The sequence below is a fragment of the Lagenorhynchus albirostris genome, chromosome 19, assembly GCF_949774975.1.
Source record: "Lagenorhynchus albirostris chromosome 19, mLagAlb1.1, whole genome shotgun sequence".
Taxonomy (NCBI): domain Eukaryota; kingdom Metazoa; phylum Chordata; class Mammalia; order Artiodactyla; family Delphinidae; genus Lagenorhynchus; species Lagenorhynchus albirostris.
The window spans coordinates 27,888,992-27,911,593 of record NC_083113.1 but is presented as its reverse complement, the minus strand read 5'-3'; the positions used below and the strand labels follow the sequence as shown (position 1 = coordinate 27,911,593).

At 49.5% G+C, this 22,602-nt stretch overlaps 1 protein-coding gene across 1 annotated transcript; it reads left to right on the top strand.

Moving 5' to 3' along the window:
• Positions 1–7,376: 7,376 nt before the first annotated feature.
• On the top strand, positions 7,377–21,558 carry SALL1 (spalt like transcription factor 1). Its single transcript, XM_060131355.1, has 3 exons — positions 7,377–7,452; positions 16,538–19,974; positions 21,118–21,558. Exons 1-3 carry the CDS (start codon positions 7,377–7,379, stop codon positions 21,556–21,558), a joined length of 3,954 nt encoding a protein of 1,317 aa, XP_059987338.1.
• Positions 21,559–22,602: the final 1,044 nt, after the last annotated feature.

The window sequence follows — 22,602 nt, the reverse complement described above, 5'->3', positions numbered from 1 at the left end:
ATGTTACTCTGTAGAGTGAATGAATAAATAGATAAGTGAATGGATGGATGGACGGATGAATAGAGAATGATATTTTAGCCATATTGTATCATTTGATTCCCACAACAAGCCTGTGAGGTAATAACAATAGTAGTTAACACTTATGTTGTGCTAATTATATACCAGCCACTATTCTAAATTCTTCATACATATTAACTCTTTTAACCCTCAAGAGCTCTATGAAATAAGGACTATTATTATCTCCATTTAACAGATGAGAAACTGTTAGAGGCATATGGAGGTCACATTGCTAGGAGGAGGCAAGGCTGAGTCCTTGCTGGATGCTCTTAAGCTCTGTGCTTCCTCTGCATTAGCTGCACTTGATAGAGCAGGAAACAGAGGCTAGTGAAATTAATTTGAACAAAGCTACCCATCACACGGGTGCATACCCAGGACTGTGTTCCCAGGACACTGTCATATGACAGAGCCAGGATGGGAACCCCAGTAGCCTGACTCCAGCGCCCAAGCAGGACATGTGAATAAAGCTGGTCCGTGGCAAATATCTGAGATCAGGAGAGGAGAGATTGTCAAGGCGGGGGCTGAGCTAAGGGGCCGGTTTTCTCAGCAACTGTTCTCCCAAACTGGAGGTACTAGGGGGTCCAGGAGGGAAAGAGAAAATCAAAACAAAGCCGGAAAATGTTTCCACCCCAATTCCCCTGAAATCTTTTTGTTTGGGTCGGAGAAGGAGAGATCTGCTGGCATCTTCCCGTTTGGGGGCCCTGGGAAAAGGCTGCAGCAAGTTTCTAGCCAAGTTCTAAGCAAAAGTTATGTCCATTACAACCTGCGCGAGATTCTGAGGAAGGCTTCCAGGGATTGGGTTTTACTATAAAGTATGTCAAAGAGTCTGGGGGTGGGGGAACCCAGGATGAAAGAATGGAGGCCGGGACAGAGTGAGAATTATAAATGGGAAGAGGAAGAAAAAGTTGGAGCTAGTTTCTGACATGACTGTGTATGTGTTGATGGTTTCAGGATTGTAACTTAAGAGATAATTGCCTCTGTTTTGAGAAGGCACCAGGAAGCAGGGAGACACAGGTTTGGAATTGGGACATTTTAGTCTCTTAAATGTAAAACTCCATGTTAAACTGGATATTAAGTTGGAAAGAATTAACTGTGGCTAGAGAGATGAGGATGAACATTGGGAGAAAGAAATATCAGTGCAACAATTTAGAAAATTTCCTTGAGCTGGAAAATGTGAAAGGAGAAGAGAGGGGTGGGTTACCCCCCCATCCCTTTTTAATTCATCACACATAAAGGATGCAGGTTTGAACTGCACCGGATGGATGAATTGAACTTTGCTGTGGGGATGGGGTGAAGCTACAACTCTGACTCACTGCAGCCCCAAGAAGAAATACCTCTCTCCCTCAGAGAAAGCCCTTTCTTCAGTAGAGAGAAATATTCCCTAAGAAAGTCATAGCTCAGCTGAGACTTGTGGGATTTGTAAATTACCCATAATGTGAGTGACAGTCCAGCCTCGCTCACAGGCTGCCAGGCAGACAAGGGCCAGGACCCCAGGATGGTTCTGAAACTCCATGTGGCCATTTGATTAATCAAACAGAAACCAAACGCTGCTTTCTTCTCTGAACACTGACCAAAGAGAAGCCATCCCAGAGCAAGGTCTCACTGTATGCAGCTTTTTATAAAACCAAGATGCACCTCTCTTTGGCAATTGTCGATCTGTTCTTTTAAAAAGGGACCTTTTGCTCGAGAAAGAGGCAGAATATATATATATATAATATATATAATATATTATATATAATATATATATTATATATAATATACATATATTATATATGTATATAATATATATTATATACATATATATGTATATAATATATATATATATATGGTTGAAGTCTGTTGCAAGAGATTTGCTAAATTAGTTCATCTAGGCGTCCCACAGGGAGGTCGTTGGAGCGGATCTCTTTTATGAATGAAAATGAGCTTCCTGGCAGACCCCCAGTCACACCCCGCAATGCACACAGAGTCCAGGGCTCCAGAGATCTCACACCTATTCCCAACATATAAGAACTGATTACTATTCACTGGATCCAAAAGTCCTACTTCTTGAGCTCAAAGATGGGAATAAATCTGTGAGCCCTGCTGGGCTTTCTGGACATCCTCCTAATAGGTTCCAGGAATTAGCTACACTCTATTGCATGGTGATGATTTTTTTTTTTTCACGCTCAGAAAACCGCAAAGGGATTTTAACCAAAAGGAAGCAAAGGTTTTCTTTTTATAAATTTGATTACTCTTTTTCACTTTCTCTACCTCGATACATTTCCTTTGGGAGGCATTTTATACCCAGAGACCCCTTAGCGAGGTACTGTTGCATGCAAGGCGCAGTGAATTTAAGCGCAAGACGCTCATTGTAGACGGAAAGTAAAAAATCACAGGCACTTGGCGGTCGCCAGCGAAGTCAATTTCTAAATGCCGGCGTGCAGATGGCCCTGCAAGAGAAGAAATACGAAGTTTGCCAGTAGTGTGGGACCCTTGGCTGGGATGCGCGCGGCTGGTTACCCAGCCCGGCCTCCGCTCGCCACGGCTGAATTTCCCGCCGGGGCTGGCGCCTGGGCGCCTGGTCCCCGCGCTGCACCCGGCGCCGGTCTGGAGATAGCCCTTGGCTGCGGGCGGCGGGTTCCCCCAGAAAGTGCGCCTTTTCGCCGCCGCCGGGACTTGGCTGCTGGAGAGCCAGCGCGCCAAGCGCTCGCGGCAGAGTCTCCGCCGGGGCCGGGGGTACCCACCTGAGCCTGCTCCCCCAGGCCTCGGGTTCGAAGCCTCTCCAGTGGCCGAGGAGAGATTAGGATTTGAGCGACAGCAGTTCGGTTAAGGAAGGAGTTTCTGAAACTCTCGGGGAAGCGAAGGACCGGGGCTTGGAAAATAAGCGAGCCTACGGTGTGCTTTCCAAACTTGGTCTTTGCTTTTTATCATTTTTCCTGCCCCCTCCTCCCACCACTCTGGCCCCAACCCTGGGAAAGAGCTTAAGGGCTAGGGTACTAGCCAAGTCAATCCTTCCTCCTCCCCCCGCCCCAACTTTCAGACAAGAAAAATATAAATAAATCCCAAGAGTGCTTAATGCGGGTGCATTCAGCCGCCCGCATCCCAACACGCGCCACCGCCGCCACCACAGCCACCACCCACTCCGTCCCTCCCACCTCCGGGTAGGGGAGGGACTGGGAACCTGATCTCCGGGCTCCTGCCCCTAATATTTCCCCATCAATAATGTTGATACCATCGGTGTGCCTCCACCCCCGCCCCCGGGACGCCGCGGCCGCCTTTTCGCTGCTTTCTGCTTGGCACCAGAAAACGAAACCTCCTCTCCTGCCCTCCTAACTTCGGCCGCGGGGCTAGCGGGGCCTGAGGCCGGGGGGCTGAGGAAGCAGGGGCGCGGGGCAGGGCGAGTGGGGCCGACCCTCAGTTCAAGGGTAGTAGAGTGTCCAGCCCGCGCCGGCGGAAAGAGAAGGAGCGTCCCGGGCCCAGGCCAGGCCTTATTCCAGGCTCCATCCCAAACCCGGGGTCAGACTGGGCCAGAATAAGGTTCTTTTGCGGGTGGAAGAACCAGGCCTCAGAAAAAGGGAGGCTCAACACCCTCTCCTCGTCCCAGGATCAGGGGATGAAGGGGAGAGGCCGGGAAACCCCTTCGCTGGGAATTCGGCTGTGGCCCGAAGCCTTGGGGCCCAGCTCTTCGGCCCAGCCAAACCCACCAAGGACTCCGTAGGTGTTGGGAAAACTGAGGGAACGTGTTGGTAGAAACACAGGCATCAAGCCCCCCACATGTGAGTTTGCACAGCTCGCCAATCGCCGCCCCCGGGTGCGGTTCCTGCCGGCCCACGAGGTCACGACCCTGGCGCAGCCGCTGCTTCACTTCGGGCCACCCCCATTCCTTGACGTGGAGCAACCCCTAAGTGCCAAGCCCGTCAGTCCGAGTTCCCCAGCAGCTGCCCCACCTAAGGCGGGGACCCGCGACCCCCAGTAGAGCGCACAGGTCTCCTGAGTGAGCAGGGCGTGGGGACGGGCTCCAGCTCTGGCAACCTCACTCGCACTCCCAGCCTTCTTTCGACCCGCTCAAAAGTGCAAATCGACCCCCACTCTCTCTCCGTTTTTATTAATTTAATTATTTCTCTGCCTCGCGGTACACGAAGCCTCACCCGTGCGCCTTGGCAGTTCGGCGCCGGTGTCTGCGAACCACGGAACTTGGGCCTGAGACAATGGCCCGTAATCGATGTATTGCCGTCAACAATAAAGACCAATTCTCCTCTCCCGGCCATTCCGACCATTCCCCTCCTCCCATCCCTCCTCCTCCACCTTCCCTCTCCTCTCTCCCGGCCACAGAGGGAAAGAAAACAAACAAGAAATTAGCGGGGGACGCTGCGCACGGAGCGAGACCCCTGCCTCTACGCCTTCGAGGGCGCAAAAGAACGAAAAAAGTTATTAAAGTTTGGATCTCCCCGATTAATTCGTCTCTGTTCGCCCATTTTTAATTAAACATCTCGAAGCTGCTTTTGCGTGTGCATTTCGTTTGGTTAGTTGTTTTGGTGGTTTTTGGGGGGGGAGGGAAAGCTTCCCCCCGCCCTTAATCTTAATCACACACAGAGCAAGTAACGAACACGTGTGAAGCTACTCCCCGAGAGCTTCCCGCGGAGCACGCGGCGCGAACCGGGAAGAGGGGTTTGCGGGATCGCCAGCTCCGCTTGGTTCCTGGCAGCACGCGGTGCTGCGTAGGCCCGGAGTTTAAAGAAGCCAAGATTGTTAGAGACGGATGCGGGGCGGCTCCAAACGCGGGCATAAGCGGAGAAACGAGTGTGCAAGTGCATACGGCCGCGTTGGTGTACCTGGGAGAGCGCGGGTTGGGGTGTCTGCGAGGATCACAGTTTGCGGTGTGTGTGTGTGTGTGTGTGTGTGTGTGTGTGTGTGGGTTTACACGTGTTCCTGCACACTTTCCCGGGTGTCTAGGGGAAGCGAGCGGCTCGCACCCCAGGAGCAGGCAGATCCATCTTTGCCGAGGGATCTCTTTAAATATTCAGTGAGAAATAATGGCATTTGAAGCACCACCTATGGAAACATTATTATCTTCATTCTTCAACATCAGCCCCACTGATAGCTTCGTTTGTCTTTTTATCAAAATCTACTGTAACCAACAGGACCTGGGGAGAAAGAGCGAGGAGCAGAGGGTGTGCGTGTGTGTGCGCGTGTGTTAGGAGCCGAGCGAGGGCAGAAGAGAGGAAAAATAAGCGGGAGAAAAGGTGAAGAAAGGGCGAGCAAGGAGAAAGAAAGGAGAAGTTATACCAAGAAAAAGTCTCCAGGAGGAAAACAGAAACATTCACCCGCACACAAAAGATTTAGGTTTTTTCAAAAGAGGGGGGCGCAAAGAAGCTAGAGAGAGTCATGGGGGAGCGCAGTAGGGTCCGGAGTACCCGAAACTCTACCCGAAGATTGGTGCCCACTTCGCGCGAACCGACTGTGTTCCTCTCCAGACTCCAGGGCGCTCCCGAATTGGGGCGTCCTTATGAGCCCTCTCCTTTCCCGATCGCGAGATAGGGCAGGGATTGTGTATCTGCACCCCCCTCCTCCCCATTACTCAACCGAAGTTTAGTTTGTCCCTCGGGCGCAGGACTTCGGGAACCTTGGAGCGAGGAGACCCTGAGGCGCGAGGGGGAAGAGCTAGGCTGAGACGAGGACTGAACCTCAGGTTCGCGGGCGCCCGAGCCCAGCGGAGGGAGTGCGGGCCCCGGGATCCCCATTCCGGGCTCTGGGGCTCGGGTGGGGAGGCTGCATCGCAGCCTGGGGAGATGGAGCTGGTGCGAAAAGTTTGGGCGCCGCTGTCGGCAAGTGCCTGAGAGGTGGAGGCGAGCTTCTGCCGGGCCAGGCAGCTGCGGACAAGGACCCCCCCCTCTCACTCCCGGCTCAGCTCGGTCACCTCGCCAGGAGCCTGGGGTACGGCCCCCTCCCCCAGGTCGCGGAGCCCAGGGGTCCCGGGGACTGGCCTTGCCCGGAGCCCGGCGGGGCAGGCCCGCGCCTCCCGAGGCCAGGGGAGGGTTGCAGCGTGCTGGGTAAGCGGCGGCCCCTCCCCTCCCCCCGGCTGGAGCTGAACTCGGATCCCAGGCCGGTCCCCGCTCGCCGCCCGCCCCGGGATCTGCGGCGCCACGGCCGCCGCCGCCTCCCCGAGGAGTGACGCACCCTGCAGCCAACCCGGGCTGCCGAGGGGGAGGTCCGGGAGGGGTCCTGGGCGGAGCCGGGCCGCCCCCTTATCCCACGGGCTCGGGGCCGCTTCTCCCGAAAACTTCAGCCCTAATTGTCCTGGGAATGTCCGAGGTAGAGAAAGGGAGCGAGGGAGCAAGCGAGAGGCTGGAGGAACGGGGCCCTTTGAGGAGGATCGGGGTGGCGGGAGAGCTGCCCCTCCCCCCAAAGCCCCAAACCCGTCATGTTCCCAAACCTTTCCTTGGTCCTCTTCTCCGCGCCCCGCGAGCCCGGGATCCAGGGGATGGAGAACTCGGGGCGAAGGAGCGCCGAGCCAGGCGGCGAGCGGGAGGGAGGCCTGGCCGCGGGCGGGAGGCGGACCGGCGTGGGGCTGGCTCTTCCCCACTCGCTTATTTTTTTTTTAATGGGTGTGGGGGTGGGCTGCTTTCTGGTAGCTCTTAAAGAAACGAAGAAACACTCAAGAAACGGGACTTCCTACCCCCAAATCCCGCCACGGGACTCCCTCCCCCCGCGGGCCGGCGCGCCTAGCGCCGGAGTTGGGAAGTTCGCCGCGCGCCTGCAGCCCGGGTCCCCAGGCCCCGCCGCCCGGCCCCACCCCCCACCCGGGGAGGCTTAATTCCGGGGAGGGCATGCTAATTTGGGTCGGCCCAGCCCGGGACGGGGGGGCCGAGGGAGGGAGGGGGGCTCAGGCCGGGGCGCCTGGTGCGCAGAGGCGAGGAGGCAGGCCCCCGGCGGCCCGGCCGCGGAGTCCCTGGCGGTCGCGAAGAGGGTTAACCCAGTGTCGGGCGGCGCGGCGCGCAGAGCCAGCCCCGCGGCCGGCTTATTGGGCCAGCGCGCGGAGAGACAGGGGTCTGCAGCAAATCACGAACTAATTGATTAAGGCGAGCGGGTTTGAATAGCGCTGGCCCGGTGCCAATCGCCTTTCAAAGAGCCCCTCTATGATTAATCGCAATGCATTATTGATAATCATAATTATAGCAGGACACATGCGCGCTGCGCCCGGGGCCGGGGAGCCGGGGAGGGGGCGGGCGGGCCGGCGGGCGGGGGGAGCCGCCGCCGCCGCCGCCGCTCGATTTCCGTAATTTTGAGAAGATTTTTTTTTAGTAATTTTTTATTCTGCCCCAGCTGATGTTTGAGCCAGCATGTCGCGGAGGAAGCAAGCGAAGCCTCAACATTTCCAATCCGACCCCGAAGTGGCCTCGCTCCCCCGGCGAGATGGTGAGTGCTCCGGACCGCGCCGCGGACACACACACGCGCACACACGCACTCGCACTCACACTCACGCGCACTCGCACCCACGCACACGCGGCTGACCCCTGCGCCCACCGCCCGGCCGCTGCACCGCCGCCGTGTTCCGAATCGCCTTTTCGACTCCGCGATTTTTTTTTTTCTTTTTAATTTTCAATTTGCCTTTGCTGGGCTTCCCGCCTTGCAACGGGGAAAGCAAACACTTCTCCCGGCAGGATCTTTCCGGAGTTGTTGGGTCCTCCTGTGGGGAGGAGAGAGGGCACGCCGGCCTTGCTTCTCCGTCCCGGCTTTTCCGGGGAGCGGAGCCCGGAACCCGTCAAGCTGCGGCAGGGGCCCCGGTGCCCGGCGGGGCGCGGGTGCGGGCAGAGGCCGTCGGCCCCTGCCTGCGCTGGGCTCCACGCGCTTCCCGGCCCGCGCCCGGGGCCCCGGTCTGGCCTCCGCCGCCCTGGCCCTGCTGCCTGAGGGAAGGAAGTTTACTTTGTGCTCTGGGCTCAACTCGGAACGTGGGGGGAGCTCCCTGCGCCGCGCTCCCCCTCCCCCCAACGCTCCCACTCCTCCCGGGCCCGCACCGCGGAATGGGGTGCCTTTGGGAGTTCGGAGCTGCAAGAAGATGGGGACCTGTGTTGGGGCGCCCGTGCCTGACACACCGGGGTGGAGGCCGGAGTGGAGAGTGCTCTTTGCAGCTGGGTGCTCCCCAGACTGAGTGCCGGCAGGCGGGGGAAAGTGTCGGTGTCCGGCTACCCAAGTTTATCCCAGCATCTCTTCTCCCAACACATGCATCCCCCGCGCCCCCAAGAAATCTTTAAACTCGGTTGGCTCCCGCTGAGGATCGTGGTACCTTGTACTTCCAGGAGTCGTAAGGGTCGTTTTTTCAGACCTGGGGTGCTATCTAGCCACGAGAGAATCCCCCTAAAACAGAGGCACTGGCTTCTTACGATGGAGACGACAGCTGAGGGGTCCCGAAAGGAACGAACAAGTCCAGAACAAAGTTTGTGTTAGGGAGCTAAGGCCGAGAGTGGGAGAGATCCAGGCAGGGAGTCGGGGGTACAGAGGGAGGACACCTCGAATCCTTCCTTATTCCTAAAGGTGTTTCACTTTAGGGGCCTCCGAGCTCCCAGGCCCAGGGCCAGAGGCGATGGAGCGGCGCTCGGGCTCGGTTCCCCGGGCACAATGCTCGCCCCTCGGCTGCGGAAGGACGAGGGGCAACCCCCAAGCGGTCTCCGCGACTCGGGATGCTCCAGTCCCGGGTGTCATTTTGGGGTGCGGAGGAGGGAACTGGACCCCGATAGGGCTCCGAAGCGTGCCCTTTGGTCGGCACCTCTGTCCCCTAAACTCTGCGGCCGCCCGGGCCCCAGGGTCCCGGGGTCCTTCCTGAGAGGCCTGCTTCTCAGCTGAGCTGGGGCGCAGGGACCCGCGCAGAACCCAGGCAGAGAAGCGAAGGGACTCCCACCCTCTAAACCCCGACTGTCCTGAAAGGGGACTCCTGGCGTGGGGGGTCTCTTAAGAAATTGGGGAGAACAGAGACCGATTAAGGAACTTGTTTACAATATTTGCTCCCTCCACCCCAGTACTTTCTGGAGCTTCAAGCCTTACCCAGAGCCTCTGCGATTTCTCAGTCCGCTGAGAAGAACCCCTGATCCCCGCTTTCCACCCCAGGCGAGACCGGGTAGTCGAGGTACAGTGAGGTGAAATTACCCAAGGCCGCTGCCTCGGTATTTTTCTGGGTTTTCTCAGCTGGTCTCTTCTGCATCTCACTCCCACACCCATCTTTCCTAAAGTTTCTGGTGAGACCGTCCTCACAGTAATACTGTTAAAGTTAACAGTTTGTAGAGGACCAAACCTCATGGGAGGAGAGGCAAGAGTTTTTTAAGTCTTTTTTTTTTTTAATAAATGTGTACTGATTTTCTATATTTTCAAAAAAGAAAAAATAAAGGCTCGGGCTTCCCAGAGAATTGATGCTTGCTAGATCTTTGCCTTTTTCCTGTCGCTTTCTGAATCCAGAGTTTTTAATAGTTAAGGCTTCTCATAAAGCGATAGCATAAATGGAGTTCACTACCTCTGACCATTATTATTTATTAGGACTTTTTTTTTTTTGTAGTTTATTTGAGCTTTGAGGTAAGTTAGTTAAGTCACTGAATCAAGTTTCCTTTCTTTCTTTTTTCTCTTTCTTTTCCTTTTTTCCTTCCTTCCTTCCTTTCTTTTTTCTTTCTTTTTTATCCCCCAGAGCTGGTTCATTGTCCTAAGAGGCAGTAAACTGTTAGGGGCACCGTAGGAAACACTCCCCTCCCAGCCCCCTTTCTCACCTCTCCCTACCCCCCTCCTTTTCTCCAGTTGTAATGGTTTTAGATTATGACTGTTTTTACATGGTTGAACAATAAGTTTAGGAGAAGCTGCCTAGAGGGTAGATTTTGTAATAGGGTTACAGGATTTGGTATGTTGTAATAATATTAGTACACAACTAATCCTCCTCCATGTCTGATTTACAGGAGGGCCTTACACACTCCAGTTCTTTTTATTTGGGAATAGTTGTGAGATACAGAGAACTGAGAGATCATGACTTGTCTCCAAGTTACCTTTAAAAAGTCACCACCTTTCATGCAGTATATTCAGCAACCCATTCTTCTATCCACCCAGAAAATACACTTCAGAGAGTTGTCTGTCGGGTTCTGTTTTTTGGTTTGCGGGTTGGTTTGTTTGTTTGTCTTAATATACACAAAATTGTTAAATTTTTAGAAGATAAACCTTTCCTTAAACAATGTGGTTACTTTTTTTTCTATCTTGAGATGGGCTTACAATATGGCAAATGAAATGTTGAACATACCAAATGAAAACTAGTCGGCGGTACCCTCAGCAGATGCTGGCATCTGCAATTTCGTGAGCTCAGCCCAGAGTGGGACCTAGAAAAGTTTGTAGACCCCAGTTACCAGAGCCCTGAAGGAGCGACTCCCAAGGCTGGGAGCAGCCAGGCTTGCTGTGCTGCATGTCACGCCTGTGTGTGTTTAAGTGTGTGCGCGCATACAAAGAAAATCCCAGCCAGGCTCAGCAGCCCGGAGGATAACTTCATCGGAACAAGATCAAGAAAACAAGATTATTTGGTCAGTCTTATGATGTTCATATTTTAATTCTACTTTTGGTGCACCTATAAAACCCTAAAATAAACTGGGGGATTTTTTCTGTTTCCTATGAAACCAAGATTTTAGCACCTTACTTGTCTCTTAAATGATATTCAACAAGTCTCGAATTACTTGTAGAAAGATGACTGCCATTGGGAAAATTATTTACCGAGATAAATAATTCTGAGGAACGGGCACATTAGAATCTAATGATTTTATATGTGGGTTCTTTACTAGAGATTTGGATTTCAGGGTGTGTGTGTGTGTGTGTGTGTGTGTGTGTGTGTGTGTGTGTGTGTGTGTGTGTGTGTGTGTGTGTTGGGTTTTTCTTCTTTGGGTAGTGTTTTTAAGATTCCTGGAACTACATGGATGGCCCACTGAGACTCCATTCATCTATTAAGAAAGGATTTCGGTGCCCAGCTTTTTCAAGGAAAAGATCATATTGGAAGAAAGATAAAAGCATCATGAACTGGAGATAACACCCTGCCTCTCATATAAAGTATCATAAAAATTCCTCTTATTTATATTAATAATGAAATTCTATTATTTACCAAAGTAATTTACTCATTGTGAGCATCTTAATGGCAACACATTGATTTCTGGGCCCAAAGGTTAGAGAGAACTGTAATTAATTGCTTTTTTTGAAAAACGGACACCTGCACGATAAAGCAGTTGGAAAGTACTCATGTTTAATCAGGCCTATTTTAAGTTTGTGGCATAATGGAAGATTCTGGTTGAGAAAATGCAAACTGTTTGGGGGGGGATTTGCTGCAGGCTGTACACACTTCCAAAAATGTGACAAACACACAAACAAGCGAAGGGTGGATGGACACGAGAAAGCATGTGTTAAAGTGGATTTGTGATACCGAATGTTTTGTGATTTATTTTACATCCAGGTTCACCTATGGTTTATAGGCACGAGTGCCAATTTATAGGTTATTCTTTGGGGACTTTATTTCATTTCTTTCTACTTGCGCAGGTAGCAAGGTGTCTTGACCCACAGTCCTTTAGAAAGCAGAAACCCAAATTTTTAATGCAGAGATCTTACCGAAAAGCTGGGGGAGACTTAGACCAGCAGTTCAGTTTTTTTTGAAATTGGGAAAAGCCAAGCTCAGTGGAGTAACCAGAACTAATTCCTTCTGTAGACTTAATTCGGTTTTTCTAAGGTACCGCCTGATACAGCTAGCCCAGTCTTCCCAAATATTCTTAGATTACCAAAACGGCAGTCATTGAGCAGTTGAACGAAGGAGATGGTAAATTATCCCAAGAACCAGCACCCCTCCCCCTCCAAAAGAAAAAAAGTCGGTGTGCCAGGCTTTAGAAAACCTAGATGTGTCGAGCTGTTTTAACCTTTGCTAGCCTCCTCCCATGCAGAGGTGACAAGGTCCAGATCATAATATGTCCTTCAGAATCTTCCCAGTGACCCCCAAATTGAGTCTCGCTAGTCACTTAGCAGGAAGTTCGAAGTTTATTTTAGTTTCACCTTATCAGCTTGGCTTCTTTTCCTAACCTTATTCCCCTGTCACCCTCAGATGCCAGACCCCCAAAGGGGAAGATTGACAGGTAGTTCCCATAGCACAGTTTTACCCTCAAACAACAGGGATTTAGTTTCTTGTGCCTTTGCCAATGTTTATGTAGTCAAAGTTTAGATCTCGCCTTAAGCAGTCTCTTTTACGCGTCACTGGAAGAGGAAAGCCACAAAGAAGTTTTTGAACAAACCCTTGCAACTGGAACCCCATCTAGTGTTCAGTTTGATTCATCCAAGGGGAAGACATTTTCCCCTTTCATTTATTGTGTACATTAGGTGGGCTGGTATCACGATTTTCAAAGGACTGTCTTGTCCGTGTTGTTATTTTTTCAGAGATTTTCCCTTGTATTCTTCCCCTCAAGAATACGCTAATCCCAGTCAGAACAGTGAGGGGACTTGAAGGGGGCCAGTAAAATGTGTCATGTGGTTGCATATCCCATAGAGGAAACTTAAGACATTACAGAAAATATGCAGAGCATATGTGGCGGTGTTGAAAATTGCTTTGGAATCTTAAGCTGGTTATTCGGATGCAGGTTTTTCCCAGGTCTGTGAAAGAAAAAGAAAACGAGAAAAGACCAATCAATCAAAAATGTTTGTGATAGCCTTTCGAAATTGGTCTACAAAAAGGAGCAGCCAGTTAAAATGATAGGTTCCAAAATCACAATCTTGTGAGGCTGTATTAAAAATGTTCATGTGAGCTGAAGGTAATGGGAAGTCAAGTGAAGGGTCTTTCCGGGGAGCTCCAAAAAGGAAAACTCAACATGGTACAGTAGGGCTGTTGTGTTGTTTTGTTTTGTTTTGTTTTTCTGGCTGGCTAAACCTTTCAGTGTGGGGCATAGTTGTATTTTTGTTTTCTCAGCAGACGGATACACTGGAACACTTCAATTTTCTGTCTCCTATTCTGCAATGTTTAGTTCAGATGATGAAAACTGACACATTTGAAATGGGCATCAAGAACCTAAACGGTACAATGAGAACTAAAACATCTGGGATTTTCATATACATTGGCTGGAGCTATAAGATCACCTCCTCTCCTGACCCAGAGCGGGGAAAAGAAACCCAGAAAATTCCAAATATCTTTTTGTGTGTACATACTTAGAAAACCACTACTTCTTAAATTTTTCTATATGACCACGATTACAAAATTAATTTGTATGCAAAATCCATAGGAGAGGAACTGGAATATTGTTTTCACCAAAGTACAGGGAACAAGGCAAACTGTATTTACTATAAGGGGGCCACCAGTTGCAATCCTGTGTAACAGATTATTGAGAGAGATGCAAGATAGCAAATGGTCAGAAAAATGAATTAGAACATGTTTGTGTGTGTGTGTGTGTGTGTGTGTGTGTGTGTATCTTATCACAACTTAAAATATTTCCTTTGGTAGTTAAAGATTCAAGCTAGTCCTCATGTTTCATCTTTTTTTTTTTTATAAAGCTGTTTCGTTGGAATTCTGTTCAGAAGGCAGATAGATTTAAAGTTAAGAACGATGATAGTGTAGCGACACCTGCTTTTGAAATAAATCAAAATAGATATCAGGATTTTTTTTTTGGTGTTCATAAACATCAGGAAATTAAATTAGTTGACTCTACAGTGAGATCAAATGTCAGCTTATTAAAATGTGAAAATCTAAGCTAAAATATAGGCAGCTTTTTTTAAACACAGTCTCTTAGAAGAAGGCAGGCACTTATTTTTAAATGTCTATATTTTCCATCCAGTTAGCACAACCCTAAATGTAAAAATGTTCAGGTCAAAAAACTTGAAAATTCTCAAGTGAGTCTTGAAACAGCACAAATGCAGAATTGGAGCACAGGAAAGTAATAATCAGCTAAATCCTGTAAAGTAACCTTTTTTATTTTCTCTCTATATTATGAGAATATCAGATGTTTGCAAGTTATAAAGAATTAAAAATGCCCTTTAATCGTGAGCACAGATGTGCTAAATATTTGAAACAACTGCATTGTAATGTGTACAATTGACGAAGTCAGTTTTCTGATTTCCCTTGCTAGTTATTTAGTTCTGAATCTGTCATTATTTGTCTAAGCCCAGCTGACCAAGCAAAACTGTGTTTTAAAGTGGCTTTATGTTTTGATAAATGTGAGCTGGTTGAAAAGTATTTTCCACTGAATGCAGAGCTTAATAGAACATGCTGACATAATAGTTTTAATGCATTTTGTTGAAAATGTGTGAACAAACAGAATAGCTTTTGTTCCTTCATAATTGGCTGTAAAAGTAGATGGAAACATAACCATTACATATGGAAATGTGCAAAGAGAAAGAAATAACATTTCGGTTGAATATATTAGGAATTGCATTTCCTAGTTTAAAATAAGCATCTGAAATGGATGCATCATTTAAAATTGGTTGTCAAAATAAGAAACTTTAAACAGAATTTTTGTCACATTATTTTCATCCCAAGTTAAGCAACATAACTTTAGCGTATTTTGTTTACATTATTTTAAAGCAGGGAGAGAGACAGAAAGGGCTTAAAACAGCACCTTGAATGTGCAGAGGAATCCTGTGCCAATTAGGATGATTAAACATTAAATTAAAACTGAATCATTATTGGTATTTTCTGCTCCAACCAAGATTTGTTTTGTATTGTTAATGCATTTTGCACTATACCCTTGCGGAGATTAAAAGATGGGTATTAGGAAAGCTAGCTTGTTAAGTATAACTTAGCTACTCAAATAACCCTCCCAGTGACTAAAGTGCGCATACATTTGGCATACTTTACCAGGGCTTCTAATCAACTGTGGTATCACTCAAGGCAAACAGAGTTAAGGAATTTTCAGAAGTTAGTATTTGGGTATTAATTATATTTTCTGGAATGCAAAACTACTCAAGCTTTTCTTTTCTTTTTCCTTTTTTTTTTTTTGATGTTTACTACAAAGAGGCAAATGGTAGGCTCTTTTGAGTCAACTCTAAGTTTACTGAAAAAGCAGCATTTTGATTTTGCGTTTATTCATATTTGCAATTAGTTTTTTTTTTTTTCCCCCTGCAAGTTTTCTGGGAGATTCAATTTGGAAGTCATGGAAACTAACTATTATCTGATTCAGTTCTGCAGAAAAGCACACAGGGAGGTAATCCTTGAATTAAACAGTTTTTTTTTTTTTTTTTCACAGCCTTCGGAGATGACCACACACCATTTGTACAACAGAAGTTGGTGTTCCCCATGCTGGGCAAACAATGGGACGCCATCCTGTCTTTGAATAGGATGTTAGCTTGGAGTTGGAGATTTTTATGTTTAAAATGGATCTTAGTGAGAAGAAATCTGAGCAACCAGTGGAAACAAACATGAAATAAAGGGATTTTATAATGAAAGGTTCAGGACAATCTGTTAAACAATTGATAACGGTTAAGAGCAAACTGTTTTTAAAGGCATTCAGACAAGGAGAATTGCAAAGCATTTCCAAACTGGAAACCAAGAATTATTCTTCACTTCCCCTTAGCTGCACATCTTTCTTTAAGTTGATGTTTAATCAGAAATGTAAATCCTGTGCCAGTCTTTATACGTAGAGCACTTTTGTTGAAATATTTAGAGGCATAATGTTGCCATTTGGAACATAGTGGCATATATTCCTTGATTAGCGGGATGGTAGCCACAGTTGCATTCTTTAATTTTAAAAATAAACATGCCACAGGGTGATATATAGGTGCCAGGCAGGCCTTGTAACGGATTATGATCGTTGTGTTTCTCTCGTGTGTGTGTGTGTGTGTGTGTGTGTGTGTGTGTGTGTGTGTGTGTGTGGCGCACGTTGCTTTCTCTTGTGTTCCACTGAGTCTTGAGCGGTCTGGAGGATTTCTTACTGATGTGGCTAAAGTGTCCTTGTCACGGATCAGACGTAGCTCAGGTTCTAGGTAGGGGCTGGAGGTGATTTTCAAGTTGTCCGTCTTCAGCTTGGTGATATGCATTTTTTTCCCCCTTGTCAACCACTGATTGGAACCTGAATGACTACAAATTAGTTTAGTGACAGAACAAACTGTCACAGATATCTTTGAATCAGTTGAAAATGAATAAGGTTGACAGAAACTCAAGAGCCTAATAAGTCCTCAGGATGGTGGCTGGACCGTCTCTGGATGAGTAGACAATAACGTGTATAAAATATTGGAAATCGATATTTTGCTATGGAATTTCATTATGCACCAATGCCTGCAGTTCGCAGTATTTTATATCTTGATGGATGACCTGAAGGTCCTGGCTCTCGGAGATACCAGCTTGATAGGAAGTCCTCCAACAGCCTAAAATTTTAATCGTGATTGTTCTTAGGGACTATTGATTGTTTTTCAGGGGCCACTGTTTTGAGTTTCGCAGGGAGAAAAGAGTTGATCAACCCCTTTCTCTTTTTTTGAAGTCATGGATGTCTGGGTGTCCTGGCTCACTCGCTAACCCTGCTCCTTTTGACATTTGCAGGAGACACAGAGAAGGGTCAACCCAACCGCACCCCTAAGAGCAAGGATGCCCACGTCTGCGGCCGGTGCTGCGCCGAGTTCTTTGAATTGTCAGATCTTCTGCTCCACAAGAAGAACTGTACTAAAAACCAACTAGTTTTAATTGTAAATGAAAGTCCAGCGTCCCCGCCTGAAACCTTCTCCCCCAGCCCCACTCCGGATCATCCCGAGGAACAGATGAACGACACGGCTAACAAGACAGAGCAAGGAGACTGCAGTGACCTGGCGGAACCCCACGGACCGGACAGGGAAGAGTCCATGGAGGTGGAGGCCCCAGCGGCCAGCAAAGGCGCCAGCGACCCCCTGAGCAGCGGTGGCGACAGCAGTGCCCCCCCAAGCTGCAGCAGCGGCAGCTCCTGCCCAGGTACCTCAGCGATCACAACCTCTCTACCTCAACTCGGGGACCTGACAACACTGGGCAACTTCTCTGTGATCAACAGCAACGTCATCATCGAGAACCTCCAGAGCACCAAGGTGGCGGTGGCCCAGTTCTCCCAGGAAGCGAGGTGCAGTGGGGCCTCCGGAGGCAAGCTGGCCGTCCCGGCCCTGATGGACCAGCTCTTAGCTCTGCAGCAGCAGCAGATCCACCAGCTGCAACTGATCGAACAGATTCGTCACCAAATATTGCTGTTGGCTTCTCAGAACACAGACTTGCCAACATCTTCTAGTCCTTCTCCAGGTACTGTACGAACATCTGCCAACCCCTTGTCCACACTCAGCTCCCATTTATCTCAGCAGCTGGCGGCAGCAGCTGGGTTAGCACAGAGCCTCGCTAGCCAATCTGCCAGCATCAGCGGTGTGAAACAGCTCCCCCCCATCCAGCTACCTCAGAGCAGTTCTGGCAACACCATCGGTCCACCCCACAGCGGCTCTTCCCCCAGCGTTCACATATTGGCGGCGGCAGTTCCCACCCCCTCCTCGGAAAAAGTGGCTTCGAGCGCGGGTGCCTCCCATGCCCATGCCGGCAACCCCGCAGTCTCGGCATCTTCCTCACCAGCTTTTGCAATAAGCAGTCTATTGAGTCCTGCATCTAATCCACTTCTACCTCAGCCGGCCCCTGCTAACTCGGTTTTCCCCAGCCCTTTGCCCAACATCGGAACGACGGCAGAGGATTTAAACTCCTTGTCTGCCTTGGCCCAGCAAAGAAAAAGCAAGCCACCAAATGTCACTGCCTTCGAAGCAAAAAGCGCTTCGGACGAGGCCTTCTTCAAACACAAGTGCAGGTTCTGTGCGAAGGTCTTCGGAAGCGACAGTGCCTTGCAGATCCACCTCCGTTCCCACACCGGAGAGAGGCCGTTCAAGTGCAACATCTGCGGGAACAGGTTCTCCACCAAGGGGAACCTCAAAGTCCACTTCCAGCGCCACAAAGAGAAATACCCTCATATCCAGATGAACCCCTATCCCGTGCCTGAGCATTTGGACAACATCCCGACCAGTACCGGCATCCCCTACGGCATGTCCATTCCTCCAGAAAAGCCAGTCACCAGCTGGCTAGACACCAAACCGGTCCTGCCCACTCTGACCACTTCAGTCGGCCTGCCGTTGCCCCCGACCCTCCCAAGCCTCACCCCCTTCATCAAGACCGAAGAGCCAGCCCCCATCCCCATCAGCCATTCTGCCGCCAGCCCCCCGGGCTCCGTCAAAAGTGACTCCGGGGCTCCCGAGACGGCCTCGAGAAACCCGGGTGGGCTCCCAGAGGAAGCGGAAGGTTCCACTGGGCCCCCCTCCAGTGGCAAAAGCGAAGAGAGCAGCGTGGTCCCCAGCTCAGCCCCAACCGTGAGCACTGGCGTGCTGAGCTCCCTAGCGTCCGACGTTGGCCCAGGCAGTGCCTCGACTTTCACCAACCCTCTGTTGCCGCTCATGTCCGAGCAGTTCAAGTCGAAGTTTCCTTTTGGGGGACTCTTGGACTCAGCCCAGGCCTCAGAGACATCCAAGCTTCAGCAGCTGGTCGAAAACATTGACAAGAAGGCCACTGACCCCAATGAGTGTGTCATCTGCCACCGGGTCCTCAGTTGTCAGAGCGCCTTGAAGATGCACTACCGCACCCACACCGGGGAGAGGCCCTTTAAGTGTAAGATCTGTGGCCGGGCCTTCACCACGAAAGGGAACCTGAAAACCCATTACAGCGTCCATCGTGCTATGCCCCCGCTCAGAGTCCAGCATTCCTGCCCCATCTGCCAGAAGAAGTTCACGAACGCCGTTGTCCTACAGCAGCACATCCGAATGCACATGGGGGGCCAGATTCCCAACACCCCGGTCCCTGACAGCTACCCCGAGTCCATGGAGTCTGACACGGGCTCCTTTGATGAGAAAAATTTTGATGACCTAGACAACTTCTCCGATGAAAACATGGAAGACTGTCCTGAGGGCAGCATCCCGGACACGCCCAAGTCCGCGGATGCGTCCCAAGACAGCCTGTCTTCCTCGCCTTTGCCTCTAGAGATGTCGAGCATCGCTGCTTTGGAAAATCAGATGAAGATGATCAACGCGGGCCTGGCAGAACAGCTGCAGGCCAGCCTGAAGTCAGTGGAGAACGGGTCGGTCGAGGGGGACGTCCTGACCAACGATTCGTCCTCGGTGGGTGGTGACATGGAGAGCCAGAGTGCTGGCAGCCCGGCCATCTCAGAGTCTACCTCCTCCATGCAGGCTCTGTCCCCATCCAACAGCACCCAGGAGTTCCACAAGTCACCCAGCGCCGAGGAGAAGCCACAGAGAGCAGGGGCAAGCGACTTTGCCAATGGCTTGTCTCCCACCCCAGTGAACGGTGGGGCTTTGGATTTGACATCTAGTCACACAGAGAAAATCATCAAAGAAGATTCTCTGGGGATCCTCTTCCCTTTCAGAGACCGGGGTAAATTTAAAAACACTGCTTGCGACATTTGTGGCAAAACCTTTGCTTGTCAGAGTGCCTTGGACATTCACTACAGAAGTCATACCAAAGAGAGACCATTTATTTGCACAGTCTGCAATCGTGGCTTTTCCACCAAGGGTAATTTGAAGCAACACATGTTGACACATCAGATGCGAGATCTACCATCACAGCTCTTTGAGCCCAGTTCCAACCTTGGCCCCAATCAGAACTCGGCGGTGATTCCCGCCAACTCGTTGGCGTCTCTCATCAAGACAGAGGTCAACGGCTTCGTGCATGTGACGACTCAGGACAGTAAGGACACCCCCACCAGTCACGTCCCTTCTGGGCCTCTGTCATCGTCCGCCACGTCCCCAGTTCTGCTCCCAGCTCTGCCCAGGAGGACCCCCAAACAGCACTACTGCAACACGTGTGGCAAGACCTTCTCCTCGTCGAGCGCCCTGCAGATTCACGAGAGAACTCACACTGGAGAGAAACCCTTTGCTTGCACTATTTGTGGAAGAGCTTTTACAACAAAAGGCAATCTTAAGGTACCTCCCTCCACCTGTACCTCACCCAGACCCACCCTAGCCACCCTCTCTCTCTCCCGGCCGTTGACTGTTTGTAAGGTACGTTCCCAGAGTCTTCAGTCCAGATAGTCAGGGAGAGAGTTCTCGAAAGGGAACCTGTTGCACGTGACCTATCTGGAGAAATGTGGGTGCCCGTGCAGGTCGGGGTCACGGCAGGAACTAGGGCAGGCCGCAGCTTTGCTGAATGTCACGGTGCATTGAATAATTTGGTACCTAAGCGAAGCGGCGGCCCAGTCCTGTTGACTCGCTAAGTGCACCAAATGAATTGCTTTACCTACCAAGTCAGACAGCCCAGCGTTGCCATGGGGTATTGATTAAAGACCTCCGTGCGGCCTGTGTGCTGCCCGTATCACTTAATAATTACAGTTCTCCTCAGCGTTGGCATCTATCTTTTCATAACTCTGCAGTCCAGCGTGGTTCGTCTTTCTAAAAACAGTAACGTCACCACTCTGCTAATGGGTATTATGATAATTGATCATACAGCATTTCCTACTGATATGTGTTGGAAAGAAAGCAAATATGCTTAAGTTCTAGAGCAACAGTTGAACACTCTTACTGTGTACATTTTTCTGTTGACAGAGTATTTCTCTAGAGATTGCGGCCAGTAAAGTGAAATGAATAATTACTTTCTGGCTTTTTCTCTCCACGCACAGGCCCTCCAATGGGCAATCAGTGAGGGGCACTCTCTTCCCATCTGAAAAGGACATTTATAGGGTAAAAGGTGTCAGATGCAATACTTACCATGGCAATGAGAGTGGACGTAACAATTCTCCCCCTGAAAGGAACTATCTGTGACTGACTGGCTTGCTTGAGGCCATTATAAGCTAAATACAGGTAATAAAAAAGGAGTAAGTAAGGCATCCTTGCCCGGGCAGAGGAAAGGCGGCCCAGGGCTATAGAGAGCAGACACCTTATTACCAGGGGACTGGAGTGGACAGCTCTTGTTACCCTTCCCACTGTCGGGCAGGTAATGAGAATAGACATTGCGGCCACTTGCCCTGTCGAGTGTTGGGATATGAGTTGAGACAGATTCAACTATTCAGCTTCTCCCTTCTTCTCTCTCCCGTTTTTTTCTCCCTCCTCTCCTCTCTTCCCGCATCCCAGGTACACATGGGCACTCACATGTGGAACAGCGCCCCTGCCCGCCGGGGTCGCCGGCTCTCCGTGGACGGCCCCATGACATTCCTAGGAGGCAATCCCGTCAAGTTCCCAGAAATGTTCCAGAAGGATTTGGCGGCCAGGTCAGGAAGTGGGGACCCTTCCAGTTTCTGGAATCAGTATGCAACAGCGCTCTCCAATGGGCTGGCGATGAAGGCCAACGAGATCTCGGTCATTCAGAACGGCGGCATCCCTCCAATTCCTGGAAGCCTGGGCAGCGGGAGCAGCTCACCTATTAGTGGGCTGACGGGAAACCTGGAGAAGCTCCAGAACTCAGAGCCCAGTGCGCCCCTGGCTGGCTTGGAGAAGATGGCAAGCAGCGAGAATGGAACCAACTTCCGTTTCACCCGCTTCGTGGAAGACAGCAAAGAGATCGTCACAAGTTAAACCCACTCTGGCTGGAGAAAGAGCATCCCCGTTCAGAATGAGACCCATGGTTGCCTCCTACTCCTTGCCCCCGTGCCCCCCACCTTCTGGTCCCCCCAGATCCCTGAACTACAACATTCTGAAGACATTCTTTTGTACCTTGTTCAACTTCTAGAGTTCTAAGAAAGCTTATTTATTAGTGATATAATCTGGCTTTGCAAACAGGATGCAAGCGTTAACTTTGGTCTTCTGTATTTTTGGACTAAATACTAATTGACTAGAGTCCTGTAAACTTGCTGTAACATTTATGGCAATTGCAAGTTGCCCTGCTAGGCGGTCTTAATCTGGCATTAACTTATTTTCTATATCCAGTTTAATATGAATCTGGTGTTGATGAAATGCCTCAGTGATGCATTAGATCTCTAATAAAATCTGTATATAAATGTACACTTTGATCCTGCTGGAAAATTTTATCAGCAAACACATTGTCTAATCTTTCGAAACAAATTTAAGGAAAGGACTGAAAGTACAGACTGAACTGTGTGGTTCTTTGAAAGGTTTGGGTTTTTTTGATTTTTGTTCTAAAATTCAATCTGCTTTTTTTTTTTTTTTGTAGATTTAACCCTTTCCGTTTTGAACTGCTATTTGTATCGTGCTTTTTACTTGAGTCATCCTCAATGTTAATAAGTTTCTGTACAGTGATAAGCACGCAGAATTCTCTAGAGAAAATACAAGTGTTGTTTTGGTAGTTGAAACTAAGACGTAACATTTTGCCTTGTAGGTATATTCACAATAGAAAATGTGTGCTGGAATTTCACAATGCTGCTAAGTATAGCATCTTGAACAACCTTCAGTGGAGAAAATGTAGATGCTCTTGTATATACAATAACAAATATCACTTTCATTAAAATGTACATATGTTCCTTACAAGAGCAAATGCTTCTTCTTGATCAAGAGAGCAGGTATAGTGTTTTGTTTATTTTGTATTAGGTGATGGAAGAAAAAAACTTGGACTGTTACATGCACTTTCTTGGAAAGTTGAAAGGAAAGGGGGGGTCCAATTTC